An 18478-nucleotide genomic window follows, 5' to 3' on the forward strand; every position below is an offset into this window, starting at 1 on the left:
ACCAGTTAGATTTTTTTTAAAATTGGCAAATGAACATAATTTTGACCTTACGCATTACTTTCACTATTCCACCGTAGTGGAGTCATTTTGTCATTTTTGTACGTTCCATAGTAGTGATAGGGGTGGATCGGTACGGTGGTATACCGTACCGAAAGTGTCATACCGCATACCGTACCGAAAGTAGCGGTATGAAAAAAATTTCATACCAATACCTTACCGAATTTTCGATATACCGAACCACGGTATACCGAAAATTCGGTATGATAATTTTCAATACCATTATCATACCGTTATTGCGGTATATTGTACCATATTACGGTATACCGGAATACAGTATGACATTATGTAACACCATTATACATGTTATAAAAAAAATCTATTATAACTCTATATCCAAAATATTTTTAAAAAGTCTTTGAAAAATAAAACTTCAACAATCCAAATCCAAATCTAAAACAGCCGAACTTATACCAAAAATATTTAAAATAACATTTCAAGTGATAAACACTATCTTCATTTCTCGCAACCATGTTGTTTTCATACTCACAATCCCACAAGAAATCTTTAAAGATGTCATCCTGCATTTGACAATCTTTATTAATAGTCAAGCATAATCACAATGGCAAATATTATGAAACAATGAACCAAAATAAATATATGAAGAATAAATCCATATATCGACGCTACCTAATTAACTATGAAGAGATGAAATGATTAAACTTAAACTTGATGAAACCATCTAACTACTAATATTAATATATTAAATAAAAAATGAGACACTAGGTTAATGTACAAATATGTGCCAAATGAAAATAAAGTAAAATACTTTCAACACATAAATATATTAAATATTTTAAATTTATGTATATTATATCAAAGTTTCAGTATATCACGGTATACCGTGGTATAGGATATTTGATACCGTTATCATACCGAAAATTACGGTATACCGAAAAACCGGTATTTTCGGTAATTTTTTGGTACGGTAAGTCCGATATTTCGGTATGTTGATATTTTTTCCACCCCTAAGTAGTGGAGTTATTTCCATTTTTAGTAAAGGCAATACATTTTTTCTCACTTATTTAACTCTTTCTTCATCTTTCTACCTTTTTCATTTCCTACTTAATTTTTTTTTACTTAACACAATTTCTTTTTAAATCGCGTGCAAAAAAAAGTTAGAGGGAATATTAGTCTACCACCGAGCTAATTCACGTACTAATTGACCACACTTAATAATACGGTACGTCGGTATCTATCTCAAACAATATAAACTTTTCCATGTAGAGAGAAAGGGGAACCGAAAAATAAAAATCCCACAATATATATAATTATGGAAAACACAAAATAATGGCAAGCTAACAAATATATTTCCATTTCACCATATACATCACGAAGACCTAATACAACAACATTGATGCTGATGCATCATAACTAGAAACAAAAAGGTCAGGTCGCCGGAGGAGGAGTAGACCACCCGGGCGGCACCCGGGAGGAGCTGATGTGCGGCATTGCACGAACATTGACGTCGAGAGGATAGAGACGATACTCGATATCAAGCTCCTTAAGGATCTTTACCATCTCCTCCACCAAAAGAGCCCTCCTCTTCCACCTATCTCCCATGTTTTGATGGTTCATCTTATGCCTCACCCACACAGATAGCTTCAACATATTGAGCTGCTCAATGTTCATCACCACCACCGACGGCTGAGGGTACCAATAGTCGTTCTTCACCTCGATGTATCTGCGCAACAAATAATTATAGTACCACATATACTAGTATATACGAGTACTAACTTTTTTTTATAAAAATTCAAATTTTAGTAATACTAGTACACATACGTTGTGACTCTCTGCTTGATCATGGCAATCTTCTCCACAGGCGTGGTGATGTGGACAACAAAATCGACGGAATCGCCCATGTCAGGGCTCCGGTAGTAGTTCCCGATAGGCCTCGTTGCGAGAGTCACATTGGGATATATAATCTTGAGATTGTCATATCTCAGGAAAACCGTAGTCAAAATGTTCATCTCTTCCACGATCATCTACACCAACACATGAAAAAAATATATCAACAAGTGAAGAGAAAGTTACTACTAGTATATAAGTAGTAGAAACCTGGACTCCATCAATCTCGCAGCGATCACCAACGTCGAAAGGGTGTATGACGAAGACGAAGATTACAGCTTCGAAGACGGTCTTGCAAGTGTTTCCGAATATGAAGGCCACAACGACTATCTGTGAGCTAATGTAGAGGAGAAACTTGCTGGTGGCGATCTCGAGAATGACTAAGCAGACCACCAAGATGACCAACCCTACTATCACGTTCACCATGTGGTGGAGCTTGTCCACCGCTGTTTTCGTGTCGTTGAGGGTTAGAGCCAGCGCCCTTCGCTCTATGAAGGCGTTAACCTAACAAAGATAAACACTATTGATAAAAATTCATAGAGTTCTATCCTAAAACCAATTGACGACCCATTAGACCACTTATATACTTACCACCCAACTCTTGAGGGAAGCTTTGCTAATTTTGTCGCTCTCAGTCGACCCCTCCACCGCATTCATGGTCTTCAACGCCTCTTGCTCCGGCAAGAAACGCATCAAATCTTCAAGGTAGATGTGCCTGGAGATAAACATCAACTTATTAGCTCGAAGAAAAACATAGTTGCAAGTAGAGAAGAAGGAAGAAGAGCGACTTGGATTTAGGTTTAGCCACATTGCGGAAGATCTTCCTGGCCGCACATTTGGCCTCGCATTCGCTCCGGATCTGCGTGGAGGCCTCGTCGCCCTCATAGCTAGACTGCACCTGCTCATCGAGCGTCGTCAGCACCCCATTCTTCACAACCTTCATCAGCCTCTTCATGTTCCAAGCAGACACATTCTTGTGATTCAGCTTATGCAAATCCTCCATCGACACTATCTCATGCTGGCTCTTACTCCTCTCCATATTCTTCGAATCCTTCATGCTCTTCGCCAGCTGCCCTGACGACAGCTTGAAGCTCACCGTCTTGGCCGGCCTAGGCGGCAGCTGCCCGCCCTTGGGCTGCTGCAGCGCCGACGGCTTCAGATCCGGGGGCAGAGTGGCCCCCGCGTTCTGAAGCCGCCACACCTCCGCCATGGTCCGCTCCTCCTCCTCCAACTGCTTCTTGATCTCTAGGTGAGGCGGCCCCGATAACGCCTCGATCACCTTCTGATTGAACAGAGACTCCTGTATCCGGTCGAAGAAGGTGCTGACGTGGAACGATGACGCGAGCACCTTCACCATCAACGTCTTCACCAGCCATAGAAGAGTTCCGACGATCATACAGACTAAGACTGTGTTCACATACCATAAGAATTTGTCATTCCCTTCCAATTTCTTGTCGAACATCCAGTGCCACGCGATCAGCACCAGCCCTAGCCAGATGCAGTTCACCACCGACCGTTTCACGCCGTACACGAAGTATAAAACTCTCTTCCTCATGAAGAAGTTCCTCTCGATGAAGAACACCACGATCCGAATCCCCCAACCTGATACCAGCCTCCCGCATATCAAAGCCAGAATCAAAACCTCCCATTTCCATAAATGTAAGCCTCTGAATTTCCTGATTTTCCATTTCTTAAAGCGGATGGTGCAAATTAGGAGGGTCACGATTAAAATTAAGCTGATCCATTGGAGCACAGTTAGGGTATTGAATCTGCCCCCTCTGTATTCCTCGGGTAAATCCTCGTCGAATAGCGGATCCTCCTCTTCGTCTTCCCCGGGTCGGGTCACCATGCCGGATTGCCGCCCGAGTACATCTGACCGGAGCTGGCCGGATTTCGTCTCGGGGCGGCGCTCGGGTGTGGACTCGGGCGGATCGAGGAGGCGCGATTTGGTTTTCATTCTGCCGTACCTTTTTTGGATGGAGGAGGTGCATTTGAGAACGTGGCCGTCGGCGGGGGTGGAGCCACCGCTGTCGTGGTTGTTTTGGGCGATGGATCGGCGGCGATTGAGGCCGCTGTGATTGCTGCCTTCGTCGTCGGATGAGGAAAGGGAGGAGCCGGGAGATTCCTTGATTTCGCTTCGGAATTTGTCCTGCTCCTCCGCGGTGACGCGGCGGCTTTTGGCGCCGAGAGGGGGGAGGCTGCGGGAATTGTTATTGTTGTTGTTGTTATTGGAGGAGGAGGTGGTGGCGGTGTTGCGTAATTCATCCATTTCAAGGTCGACGTCGAGGCAGAGATCGCCGCCGGCGGCTTTCTGTTTGTGGAGGAACTGATGAATGAGCTTGGAAGGGGGGTCTTCTAGAGGGTGGGGTGGTGGGTGCATGGGGGGGTAATTTGGCCAGCGGATGGGAGTGTCGTCGGCGTCGATTTTGACGATGATTTCGGCGGCGGAGTCGTGGCGGTGGTCGGTGAGAATGGGCTGCTCTTCGTTGAGGTGGTCGAGGTCGGTGAGGGAGATTTTACGGGTATGCATAAATGGTTTGGAGGGCTTCCTGCGGGAAGGAGGAAGCTCCATTAATGATTATTCAAAATCAAATGAGACCAAGAAATCTTCATTTCATTCAGGATAAAATACTTTTCAGATTTTCAAGGTTTCATCCCAAACCAAATTGTGGATTTTGAATAACTTTGACAGATTGAGACGACAGAGTAATGGATGTGAATGCATGGTTTTCGTCTTTTTACTAATTTTCAACTGTTCGGGATTTTTTTTTTCGTACAATAACTTTTGATTGTATTGTTTTCAATTATTTAATGATATTTGGATCGAATAGTAACTCATAAACACTTGTCATCTTAGTTTTTTATTATATAAAATAGAATATAGACATAAAACATCAAGTAAGAGATTTTTTAAAACTTATAGTACTACTTTTAACGCTGTATCACAGTTTTTTTTAAAAAAAATTATGAGTGAACTACAAAAATGGTCCCCGGACTATGAGTTTATCTCGCACATAGTCCATGGACTTTAAAAATATCGTTAGACATCCCTGGACTAAGGGTTTATCTCGAAATTGGTCAATTTGCCATTTTTTTATACGAAAATACCCTTTTGAGGGTTTGGGCAATTTGGTCTTTTTACACTTTTAACATTTTAAATCTAATATTATTTCAGTGATGTACTAAATCTGATATTATTTCATAATTATTATTCTTCTTACTTTTGTCATCCTTCACTTTGTTTCTTTATTTCAATATTAGATTTAATTTTACAAAATTAAATTTTAAATTTAGATTTTTAAATATCAATAAACTTTTATTAATTATTAAAATTATTAAATAAAATGTTATAGTTTTAATCAATATTTGATAGTGTCTAATATTTAATCAATAAAGTATGCCGACGCCAACTTAGTTTTAATCAATATTTAATACTAGTTTTAATCATAAATAAATCATATAACACGATATTCTGAAATAAATATGCATCTAGTGTAAAACTAATATAAGTTTCATTTATTTATTTGAAAACAATCAAAATTAACTAGAAAATTTAAACAAAATACTCCTATATAAAATTTTTAGTAGTATCAAATTTTTAGTCAACTTCATAATATATAATCACAAGCAATTATAACAACCGAACGAAAGCTAAGTAGAATAGCTCTTATTTTTCCATCAAGATTAATATTATTTTTCTGTACTTCTTCGATTCAACTGAATATTATATTAAATAACAAAAATTATTAGTTTTAATCAATATTTATAGTGTCCATGAATTAATAATTTTAATTGATAAAAATATATTGATATTTAAAAATCTAAATTTCAAATTTAATTTTATAAAATTAAATCTAATATTGAAATAAAAAAACAAAGTGAAGGATGACAAAATGGAAGAAGAATGATAATTTTGAAATAATATCAGATTTAATACATCACTGAAATAATATAAGATTTAAAATGTTAAAAGTATAAAAAGACCAAATTGCCCAAACCCTCAAAAGGGTATTTTTGTATTAAAAAATGGCAAAAGGACCAATTTCGAGATAAACCCTTAGTCCAGAGATGTCTGGCGATATTTTTAAAGTCTAGGGACTATGGGCAAGATAAACCCATAGTCCAAGGACTAGATAAACCCTTAGTCCGGGGATGTCTAGCGATATTTTTAAAGTCCATGGACCATTTTTGAAGTTCATTCAAAAAATTATAAGGGCTACTTGGGTTCATCGGTTACAAACTTACAGTGTTTAATTTGGATAAAAAATAAAGTTTCTTTATATTCTTGCTTATTATGCTTAAGTTGACATCACACATAAAACTAAAATAGTAGTAGTACCTAAATTGAGTGTGTGTAGATTGGCTTGATCTGGGAGAGAATACGACATCATCACCAAAGTTTTCCCCTTAAAAGCACATTTAAAACGAGATAAAGACATAAATGTGAGATTGAATGTGAAGAATTTAGTAACAGTAAGCAAATTGGCAAACTAAACATAATTCGTTAAGACAATTATAGCATGCACAAACTGGGGTTAGCATACAAGGAAAGAAAACTTGTTCATACAAAAAGTGTGATTCGAATATGAAATGAATGAGTATTTACGGAAAAAAATGAATAGGGAAGTTTTGAATTTAATTAAAACAAGATTTTCGTAAAAGAAAAAGTTAAACATTGGACACAAACCATATGAGTTTCTACATAAAATCGCCATTTTACTCAGCTTTCTTCTTCTACACTGGAGAGGGTCGATTCGCGCCAAAAGAAGTAAAACAACACGAGCAAAGAGAAGATAGAAAAAGATCACCTATTATATTTGGTTATACATTTCCTAATACACAAATATAAATGAACTTTTTCAACCCGTAAATTTTAATACGAGTAGAGTCAAACTTAAAATTGTATGATGTGTCATAATTTTTACATTTGACATTCATGAAAAACCTCAAAGTAAAACCTACTAGTAAGCATCGCAAAAGTTGTAAGAGTAAATTAATTTGCAAGATGAAATGCAGTACAACCTCAAAACAAAGGGATACTGTACAACGCCAAATAGTAGAATAAATGGACTAATGGATGCAATTAACCCTAAAATTGGAGGTGAGTTTTAATATCCCTAAATAAAAAAAAATCTTCATTCATTTATTGAATTAACTGCTATTCAGTGATGTGCACGTCTCAAGGCCGAAAAGAACCCTCCTGGTCTCTCCTTCCGTTTGTCGTCCCCATCGTCCCCTACCTGCTTTAGAAGTGGACAATTAGTTCATGGGCAAGTTATAACAGAATTGGCTTATAAAGTATGCATACGATTAGTATATAAACAAGCAAAAAATATCATCAGCTATACTCCCTCAACCCCCTAATAAGTGTCCTATTCAGAGTATAAAACTTGTCCAGAACAAGTGTTCCTATTTCACAATTCCGAATGAAAGATCATGTCAAACTTTCTATTTTACTTCGTGGTTCATTTCCTCATATCATAATTAGGGTCTTTCTTGGAGGGGGCACATGGTCGGGGGAGGAGGGAGTGAATATGATAATTTGGTAATATAGCAAGTGTAAATTAGAAGTAGAAGTTATGCGGTAATAGTTAAATATACCTCCTTGGCAATTTTCTGCGAGATCTCCATTACTTCAGAGAAGTCAGGTCTCGCTGCTGGATCTTGCTGCCAGCATTTCTCAAGCAGCTCGGCAAGCTTTGGGTGAGTGTTTTTTGGAATAGTTGGTCTTAGACCCTGAAACACCAAATGAAAAGAAGTGGTTTAAAGTTTACAACATTTAACTTTTCGCGTGGTAAGTCAAGTGAATTAGTCTCTGCTCAAGTGTGCATAAATGGTCTTTACGAATAAAAACCCAATTGCATACCAGAGTAGAAGCCTTACCTTTTGGACCACTCCAACGGCTGCTTGTAAAGGAGTCAAGTACTCATAGGGGATCTGACAAACAAAAAGCAAAAACATAACTAATTGCCGTCTGAAGATTAAGAGTACACAATTACGAGAGCAGAAGTAGTACCTTTCCGGTCAGCAGTTCCCACAAAACCACCCCAAAGCTGAAGACATCTGCCTTATGATCATACGGCTTATGTTCAATCACCTTTAAGAGAAGAGCACTAGTAAGCAAATCAAGATTAAGCTTGTGTTATGACAAGACGCAGCAAGCAGAGACAGAAAACGACAGACTAGAAGAGGAAATGCAAAGGATTAAGCTCCAGAGGGCCTCTTTTCAAACCCGAATAAAAGGGCACATAATCTATTGTTTGAATATATGTTAAAAAGTGAAGTCAAGTATAACAAAGTCAAGCATGGGAATCTTCAGAACTTGTATGATACAGATACAACATATAATAATGACAGTCACAGTTACAGCTCGTAGGAAAAAATCTGCAAATGGCGCATAACATCTCCTATATTCTGATTTAGTTCAAAGACGAAGGCAAACCTCAGGAGCCATCCACCTATATGTCCCTGTTTCAGCCGTCATAACACCTGACTGTGATTTCACTCTGGCTACCCCAAAATCAGCCACTTTAACAACCTGCAGGTAAAGACATTTGAGTTATTCCAAACTATGAAAGCTCCAATAGTTGGAATGGCGGATTAGGTGTGTATAATATCTTCAGTTCTACCCAGAATATCAAGAACTTTTACCCAAAATTTACAACACTGGCATAAAAAGCCAAGACCCAGATATTTTCTACACATGGATAACTATACAATTTGACAGATTCGTGGGGGAAAATAGATCAAAGCAGATTCAATTCATTAAAAATAATGCTTACTTCATTTTCATCCATCAAAAGATTTGCGGCCTTCAAGTCCCTGTGAATGATGTTGTTCTGATGCAAATAGTTCATGCCCTTTGATACATCAATAGCTACTTTGAGTAAAGCTGGGAGCTTGAAAGTACCCTTCTGCTTGTGTAAATAATCATAAACACTCCCTCCAGACATGTATTCTGCAATCAAATAAATGTAAAACTTACCCTGATTTTCCTTTTACATCATTAGGAAAAAGGAAGAGATCTCTAGTAGTTCAAACCAGATCTCTATATTTTTCAGGCCATGGTACTATGTTTGACACGTACCTGTAACTATGCACAGGTTAGGAGGTCTCGTGCACGCTCCTATGAACTGCACAACATTCTTGTGTCGTACTTTTCTGCAAGTAGCATATACTAATCAATGAAAAGGAATAATGGTTCATAAATTTTCCACAATAATAAGATAAGTTTAAGATGGATGCCAGCGTCAAGTTTAAAGGTCGAAATAATAGCAAAACCGATGCACTGAACAAATAGACTCTCAGGAATATAAGATAACATCAGTGAGAAAACTGTCGCCCATGATCATTAAAAAACCGAAAGTTACCGAATAGTAAAAAAAATTCTTCAAAGGATGCCCTACTATAGCTGGTCTGGCCATCAATTTATCCATAAACATACATTGACAAACCTCATTATATATACTTCCTGGGCAAACTCCTTTTGTAGTTCAGTATTCAATCGCTCTGTCTTGAGAATTTTGATTGCTACTTCCTGACTGCAGTAAGTACCTTTATAACTGAAGAAAGAAAGTAATTTTATTAGCTTCTTCTAAATAGAACAACTCAACTGCACCATAAGTTGGCAAGTGACAGCCCTGGTACTCACAGATCACCATAGGATCCTGATGCTATCTTGGACTCAAACTTCAAGAGCTGAGGATTGATTTCCCAGACATCAGTACCATCACTAGGAATTGTCAGATGAGCAGCTTCTCTTTTGATGGATAGTGGATCAATTTCACTGAGAGAAGGCAGATTTTGCGCATTTGGCCATGAATTTTTCTGCAGTAAAAATGAATCGCCCATGACAATACAAATCTATAACAATATTCCAAGGAATATAAGATTCTATCAGGTAGTGTCATAACACAACAATAAATCAAGCATATAAGATACAAATAGGATGAATTCAAAGAAAAAGAGAAGGATCCCAACGAACACTATCATAGACCGAGCACATATGTACTATAGAGTAAAGTGCATAAAAATTGGTAACAGTAGCTCCACGCTGACATTTTACAAAATCATGTGCAGGAAACTTTATCGAAATCCCAATTTCCGAAATTAAGGAGTATAATGTGAAATACCTCAATCTTGAAAACTTCTTTTTCTATAGCAGTCCGGAGTTGCTCAACCTCCTGAAAAGTTATTAGAGTAAAGTCAGGGGCGGCCCAAACATGCATGGATACAGCAAAATTACTACACGCTAAAAGTATTTTTAAAGGATATTCTTAATATGCAAAATATCTGACATGAACGAGGGATGGTGGCCAAAGAAAAGGAAACAATCAATACAAAAACAAAAATGGCAACATTAAGATGTAGATACCTCAAAGGGCCACCCATCAACAACAAAGACATCTAGCGAATAGCCATCCACTGTGGAAAAGGCATGTGCTTCTTGGATGTTTAGTCCAATTTCAGCTAATAAAGAAGTCAACTGCAATTGCCGTCATTGAAGAGTTTACTTCATGTTGGATATGTTTCATGTGACAAGTATAGCATAGTGAAATGGATAAGTGCATTAATTACCTGACTGAGAAGCTTTGGCTTGTCATCTGCTGAAAAGGTAATCTCATGCATGGCCCTACATTGAAGTTTATAGCAAATGTAAGCTTTGTGACATGCATTTTCAGTTTCATTAAACATTAAATCTTGTCAAACAAAAAAGTTTAGCAGTAAAGAACACGACAAAACTTCCAAAAGATACATTTTCACTGTGTTTGATCCAAGCTTACTTTTGCATATTTATTAAGTGAGAAAAAAAAATATTCATATGTTATATAGCTGTACTAAGGTTGATTGACAATTTGACATTATAAAAGAGTTAGATATCTGATCTCTATTAATTAAATATGTTTGATTCAGTTGTGTACTTGTGTTTCCCCCATTACAACACACTGAAAGTTACATTTATAACCTCATTGCAATTAGGTCAGGAACTTACAACCCACTTCAAAAGCTTATTTTGAAGCCAAAAAAGAAGAAAAGGTTAGACCCAACTTCATCAGTCAAAGTATGGCTTCACTGAGTTTTCCATAAAAATAAAGTTAGTCCTTAAAATTGCCTCCATCTTCACCTGCTTTCCATTTTATTTTTCAAAAATTCCAAAGAAAACTCCCCTGACAGCTAAGTCAGAGCAAAGGGAAGTTGTCTAGTTTATAGTTCTGAATGTTAACAAGAATATATCAATGTCAGAAGATTGTTCCCACAAGGATGTAACAGAGCAAAACAAAGTAAGAAAGGCTCAAAAGAGAGGGATCACAGATCCCATCCATGCCCTCCAAATGGCTGATGGACAAATTATTTTTCATGGGCACAAACAAGTCAACTAAACTACACAATGGGTGGGACATGGAATATAATCACTTTCAAAAGATCCAACCAATAGCAGCCTAAAGAATGAAAGTAACAAGACATATATAATGGCAACTACGTTTAAAAATAATACTACAAATCATCTCAAGATCAGATAAACTATTTAGTATACCTGGGAATCTTGTTACCAGCCTCTGTGACACTATCTCCATCTTGAACTTCAGATTTGTTTACTTCAAGTGCAAGAGCTTCAAGATTAGGAGAAGAACCAAAGGCAGGTGGGGGGTGGATGCTGAATGAAAAATATGATAGTAAATATTCACAGATTCAATAAAACCTCACAAACTACATATAAATCCAGAGAGAACTACTTAATATAATATTTAATGACGAAAGATAGTGACAAATTGAAACTGTTACTACATGAGAAACCATGACAGTCAATTATAGATATGAAAGAGTCGATGGCTTCACCTTCCCCTTCTTGGTGAATGAGAATGTACTGAATCCCCAGAATTCCCATCAAAGAGAGGCACAACCTGTGCAGGATGCCAGGATTAAATTATGTTCAGCATATATATGACATAACCAATCATAAATACCATGCAAACAGTGATAAAAGACAAAGACAATGGTTGTTAGGTCATCTTTCATAAGATCAGTTGAGAAACATCTCATCATTTAATAAGATCTCTCGGTGAGAATGAAAATAAGTATGTGGGATGAGTATGAAGATTTGGAATGCTTGTAATATAGGTGGACTTATGTTAATTAGAGAATTGGATCCATGCAAAATAAATTTGTGCATATTCCAAATCTCACCATATTACCCAAAAAAAAAGAGAATGAGGTGAATGTTGGCTGGTTTGTTTGAACCTTTACCCAAATAAAGGCAGACAACAACTACTATAGACCTCAAGAAGTACCTACTTGGCTACTTCTATCTCAAGGTACAAATGTGGCAAATTACAGCAGTATATGCTCTCAATAAGTAGCAACTTGTTTGCTAAAATGTCAAACTTCACCTAGATAGCAACTGGGATACATTCATGATTCAACCATCATTCACTTTCCAAACCTCAAAACATCAGTAGAGCTTCTAAATTCAACTTAAATATATTGAACAATCAATGAGTTAGACTTCTGGCACTTGACCAACATTATAAGGGTAAAATCTTAAGCTTCTTAGAAGTAAATATATATTTTAAAAGGGGCAAGCATTGGGCTTCTGGTGAAATCGGTTAAGCATTCACTTTTCTGATACTCTGAAGATCCTATTTTAGTCTCCACTCTCCACCAATCAGCTCAAGATGACTATTGTACCTTCCTGGCGAAACAATTCTCATGAGGCATGAGCATTGTCATTCACAAAAACTATCTTGCTTCCACGTTGAAGTTAGAGATGGTATTACTAGCCCAACGGTCAGCAGATGCCACGTAAATAAACACATAACATTAAACAATAACATATCAGGATCCCAGAGGGAAGCAGAACAGTAAAAGTTCACCTGTACAAGCCGAACTTCGAAAACTGGCCTATTAGCAGGATCGCGAGCTAGATGCAGTAATCGCTTGTGCGTGAGAACATCTTCTGCCCTCTCAACGTTCACATCCATTGCATACCTTCGATGAAAAGAGAAACAAATACTCAGTCACAGGCAATTAACAAACCGAAACGCAGCAGGACACACATGTAAAGAAATAACAAAAAATATCTTGACATGCAACACCGCCATGGCTGATTTCAATGTACTCTGATTCGATTGCAGCAATATGATTAGAGTCTTACATCGTCGTAACAACAAGTTCCAGCAATCATAAGCTGAACATATATTTCGACATGGTTAATCACCGCTCAAATTCGTAATTCCAAACAAGACGTACAAAAAATCTCAATAATAAAGTGCTCCTATTAGAAAGGGAGAAATGAAAGGAAAAGACAAATTATACCGACACGGTATTAGAGCAACGTTAAGCGCGTGTGTAGGTTACAAAGAGTAATAGCAACCTGGCCGGTAGGCGATTGAAATGCGCCCAAAGCTGATCATCGAAAGTCGGCTCCTGTGCCTCCGGATGATCGGATTCCTTCAGCCGCCGCAAAACCTCATTGTAAACCTCCACTTTCTTCCGCTGCTGTCGGCTCTTGGCAGCTGAAGATTCCACCACCCTACTTCCACAACTCTCGTTATCTTCCATCACCATTTGAGATTCTGAATTCGCGATGGATTTTTCACAAATCACAACCACAACCACGACTAACGCCTTGATTTTTCTTCAAATTTCGATCTAACTGCTTTTACGGTTCACGTAAAAGTGAGATTGGTGATGTAGATTTGAGATGGCGAAATTCCTGTAAACATATTAGCACCGACTGGTATTAGGATAATTGGGAAATTAGAGTAAAACTCTTTTGGGATGAAGCTCACTAATGTGGAATTCAGATTTTTATTTTCGGTTTCTGAATTGGATCCGCTCTTCCATCCATATCCATTTCTCTCTTTTCTTCTCTCTCTCTCTCCTCTCTGTTTTGCTTCTGATTTCTGAAGGAGTAAATAAAATATTTAGGGAACTCTGGTTTGTGTATTTGCTCTAGGTCTTTTGATTTTTTAATAGTGGGGAAGGGGAAGTATATAAAGGCGCCTGAACAAGCAAGTACTTACTCCTACTTTCAATTATTTACCATTATGATTTTTAATTTAATATTATAAAAAAAATGCGTAGTTAATAATTAAAATTACAAAATTTGGTCATGAGATATATTTGCACATGATATAGTACTACAGCGTCATAAATTCATTCTATCGAATATACATAAAAGATGTGTCACATTTTGCGCTTATGCTTGGCTGCCTCTTGGACCATGGTACAACCTTGTATCAGTGTAATATTCACAATTGTTTGATCCTTCGTCATAGCCATAGGTGTGTTATTTGATCACTTATGCCTAGTCGAGTCCCATCCTTCGTTATTCAACCACTTCTCCAACCGATGCTCCTTCTCTTTTTAATGGAGATTATGCACCTCTTTTTTCAAATCAGCCTCATTCTTGCGACTCAACATGCTTTTTTATGGTGTGTAATTTATTAACGTCTGGATTTTCCCTTTTGAAATTAGCTCCAATCATATGAGTTGTGTGCACAAATATACTTTCAAAATATTAACGATCTTAAAATCTTATTGCCACTTTCTTAACAAGAGTATATAAACTTTATTTCATATACAAATTAAAGATCACTATCAATATTATTTCAAACCGTTTGCAATAAAGTGAAACTTGTATTCATTATAATTAAGAGTAAAAATTATCCAATACGAAATTTATCACACATACACAAATCGTTAAATGTCACTCTTATAAATAGTAGTAGTACTATACAAATGGCATTTGTTGTCGTAACTACACAAACTCAAATAAGTTATCAAAATGAAAAGCACAAAAGACGCATCATGAGCAGAAATTTATTCTAAGAAATTAATATTTGACAAATCTTTGATTATTTAGATTTTAGAGAGCTCATTTAGTTTAACAAATTATAGGTCAAATAGCAACTTTTTTAAGGAGCAATCTTATCCATAATATTATATTAATTCATAAATTTGGATTGCACTAAATTAATGGAGTACCCATATAAACGTTGGTCGTCGTAAAAATTATCACTAATTTCGAAATGTGAGGCAAAAGACCCTCAATATCATTCTAAATCAGAGGCAATTTTATTATAATGCTGGAATTCTTCTAGAAATAGAAGGATATTAGTAATTAATACTAAGGGGCCCCAAGATTATTAGTGCAGGATTCGAGATGATTATCCAAATGATTTTTAAATTTAATGCCGATTAACGATGATTTATTTATAATATTTCAGGTGGTGGTGGTAACTATGTCTACTTTTTCAATTAGAGAATAATGTTGTCGACAAATCGGAATTAACGGGAATTAGGGTGAATTCCAATGAAGTGTGATGGTATTTCCAAATGATTAATGTTTTTATCATTTTTAGCAAAACAACACAACTATAATTACTGCGTTGTCAGTCCCTATACAGTGGTGAATCTACTAGGATCCGTGTCATCAACAATGGCAATGTTGTAATATTGGATAAGATTTCTGGATATAGATTCCTTTCTACATTTATAGTAGTATTAGGCCATCCGCAATGGGCGGACGATGGCACGCCCGATGGCGCGCATCGTCCGCGCCATTCATCGTCCGCCCCCACTGTGGGTGTGTGGCATAGGCCGCTGATGATAGTCGCGGCCTATGCTTCGGGTGCGACTTAAACCACGGACGATGGTCATCGTCCGCGCCATCGTCCGCTCTATTGCAGACGTCGCGGACGATGGCCATCGTCCGCGACATCATCCGCCCCATTGTGAAGGCCGCGGACGATGGCCCCATTGTGAAGGCCCCGAACAAGCCGAGTATCTCCGTGCATTACTCGATGAGTTGCGTAGGAAGTTGGGAATTGGCCCGACTTAGTTTTTTTTCTTTTTTTAGTTGAATGGTGTAATTTTTTTTATTAAAACTTCGCCGCTTGTTATTTAGTCGTTTTTTTTACTCGTTACGTGTTATTTGAAAACAGTTAAATTAATTAAACAAAACAACAAAATGGTGATGTGGCGCGTCATAGGGCGCGCCTTAGGGCGCCCCACTGCAGGTGGAGAAGGAGGAGGATAAAAATGCTGACGTGGCGCGCCTTAGGGCGCCCCACTGCTGATGGTCTTAGGGATTTATATTAGGGATGTCAAAACAGGTAGTGGGTAACGGGTAGAAAGAAAAATATGTAGAATTCGATAATGAAATATGAATCTCATTTTATAGTATTAAGTTTTATAATAGAATATGCGTACATGAAATGTGTTAGTAGAATATTGAACCTACTTATCATTTATATTAAAAATGAGTTATAAATTTTATGGGTAAATGAAGTAAAATAAAAAAACAAGACTGTTAATAAGTGACAAGCATCTATGTTTTCAATAGTCAAACAATGTACTGCTTCTTAAAGTACAATTCGAATTCACATATTTTTTCTAGTACTCCAGCAGTCCCTCTGTAGTAGAGGCATCTCCTTTCGACACAGGATTTAAGAAAAGTTGTGTTAAGTGAGTTAAGTAAATGAATACTAAAGTAGAAAAGGAAAAAAAGGTAGAAAGATAAAGAGAGAGTAAAGTAAAAGAGAAGAAAAATTGTTATTTTTTGCCAAAAAATGAAACTACTCAGTTACAGTAAGATAATCCAAAAAATAATACGACTCAGCTAGACATGCACGGGAGACTACTAATTTTTCTATCCACGAAGATGTTTTTAGTTAAACAGTGTTTGTTGCGTCAATCAATAAAGTCATTATTTAGTTTACACATATATCGTTAATGTTTTTTTTATTTATTTTGCCACTAGGCAAAGCCGTGGTCCTCACGTTGAATGCGAGTGTCTCCACGTGGAACCATCCACCGTGGCACCTTTTTTTCAATTTTCACGTGATGAAGTTTGAAGTTTAAATATTTATTCAAATTTAATGATATGACCACGATAGATAACAAATTAATGTAATTTAAGAGCTACCATCTAATCCATATGGTTACATCTTACATATGGAATTACCAAAGTGCGTGATTAAAGTATAATACTACTACCAATTTGAATGAGGTAGTTAAATCAAATATCACAACTATCATTCCTTATTATCAAAGACATGTCACAAATATTTTGTATCAAGTGCAAGTACAGTTGAACAATGTAAAAAAGGCAAAGGAAAAAGACGAAAATATAATAAAGAGAATAATACAATGTATCTAACCATAAAAAGACAATTTAGATTAAGTTAAAATATCTAGTTCGTAATCGAAATACAAGTTATATCTCAAACTGTATTTGGCGAATTTCCGTAACAGTTTATTTTTTCAATTGTATTACAGAATTGCAAACACAAAACATGAGATTTTATTCTCTTTTTAACTACTTATGTTATGGTAATTAGGAATACAAACTCTAGGACAAGGATCAGTGATTGTGACAGTTCAACTTGTTAAGGGAGTTCAAAAAACACAAATGTATAACTCGCAAAAACACAAAAAATAGATATTTATAGATATAATAAAACGAAGCTCGTTAAAAAACTAAATAAAATGACTGGAAAATGGCTAAAACGATGCTCATAACTAATCTCTCATGTTATGTGTCATATGGTGTGAGATGTAACATGTATGGTGGACAGAAGAACACTAGTGATAAGAAGGTGACATTTCCAACTTTGTTGGGTGGCAAAGAAAAGATGATAGCAACATTATTTTATTATTTACTACATATTTTATATTGTGCTACATATACTATACGTTTCCATCTTCAACATATAGATATTTTTATCTTGTAATTTGTTTCTTTCGATTTTCCTTTTATAAACCGAATAGTATTTTGGAGTTTCAATACATCAAATTTGGTAGTGCCGTCAGGGGCGGACGCAGAAATAAATATTAGTAAGGGCAATATTATTAAAATATAGTTTGAAAATATTTTTCTAGGTAATTTATGTGATTAATAAGGGCTTTAATATAAATATATGTATAAAATAGGAATAAATTATAAAAATTTATTTTAAAAAATGTCAAAAAAAACAATTCATTAAGGGCTAAAGCCCCATCCTTTGTCTATGTGGGTCTGCCCATGGTGCCGTGTCATGTACTATGTATTTTATTTTCTATAATTTGTCGAATAGAGCTAAAGTTCACAAAAAATATCCTATTGATCCACCCCCATAAATATTTTGAGTGGCAAAATAGTTATTTAATCTGGGTATAGGAAATTGTAACTTATTTGTGGATAGTTTAGTGGAATATATAACTGCATGGATGTAATAATTACAGTTTCTACCCGTGATCCTTTATATACTCGTACTAATATAAACATATATCTTAAAAATTCATATTTATATTACTCCGTCCCAATGAGTTGTAAACCAATTATTTTCTGTTGTCCCATCGTAACTATGCCATATATTTATTTTAATTATTTATACTTTATTATTTTATCATTTATATACAATTATCTCTCAACTTAACTTACTGAATACTCGTTTAACAATTTTCGTGCCCAAGTTCATGCCCAAATCACCATCTCAATTAGAGTGGAATAGAGAGGCACTAAAAAAACTTAATTTTAAAGAACACAGAAACTGAGACACAATTTTTTTTTAAAATAATAACGATTTAG

The 18478-nt window shown here is 36.4% G+C and overlaps 2 protein-coding genes across 3 annotated transcripts; both read right to left on the reverse strand.

The window, feature by feature from the left end:
- Positions 1-1355: 1355 nt before the first annotated feature.
- Positions 1356-4552, reverse strand: LOC121750730 (mechanosensitive ion channel protein 6-like). The gene is made up of 5 exons (XM_042145327.1): positions 2694-4552; positions 2497-2620; positions 2116-2409; positions 1840-2042; positions 1356-1741 (listed from the first exon to the last, which is right to left on the reverse strand). Exons 1-5 carry the CDS (start codon positions 4475-4477, stop codon positions 1447-1449), a joined length of 2700 nt encoding a protein of 899 aa, XP_042001261.1. The 5' UTR covers positions 4478-4552; the 3' UTR covers positions 1356-1446.
- Positions 4553-6870: 2318 nt separating this feature from the next.
- LOC121752302 (serine/threonine-protein kinase STY46-like) lies at positions 6871-13856 on the reverse strand. 2 transcript variants are annotated; one of them, XM_042147297.1, is made up of 17 exons: positions 13695-13856; positions 13277-13618; positions 12777-12891; positions 11743-11807; positions 11441-11560; positions 10483-10537; positions 10280-10390; positions 10038-10088; positions 9557-9732; positions 9360-9467; positions 8993-9066; positions 8688-8863; positions 8348-8443; positions 7922-8002; positions 7789-7842; positions 7507-7641; positions 6871-7145 (listed from the first exon to the last, which is right to left on the reverse strand). In XM_042147297.1, the coding sequence occupies exons 2-17, from the start codon at positions 13468-13470 to the stop codon at positions 7068-7070; spliced, it is 1689 nt and encodes a 562-aa protein (XP_042003231.1). In that variant the 5' UTR covers positions 13471-13618; positions 13695-13856; the 3' UTR covers positions 6871-7067. The 2 variants fall into 2 exon arrangements, with proteins under 2 accessions (XP_042003231.1, XP_042003230.1); XM_042147296.1 differs by having other exon boundaries at positions 13277-13856.
- Positions 13857-18478: the final 4622 nt, after the last annotated feature.

This window comes from Salvia splendens, chromosome 10 (assembly GCF_004379255.2).
Source record: "Salvia splendens isolate huo1 chromosome 10, SspV2, whole genome shotgun sequence".
In the NCBI taxonomy this organism is placed as follows: domain Eukaryota; kingdom Viridiplantae; phylum Streptophyta; class Magnoliopsida; order Lamiales; family Lamiaceae; genus Salvia; species Salvia splendens.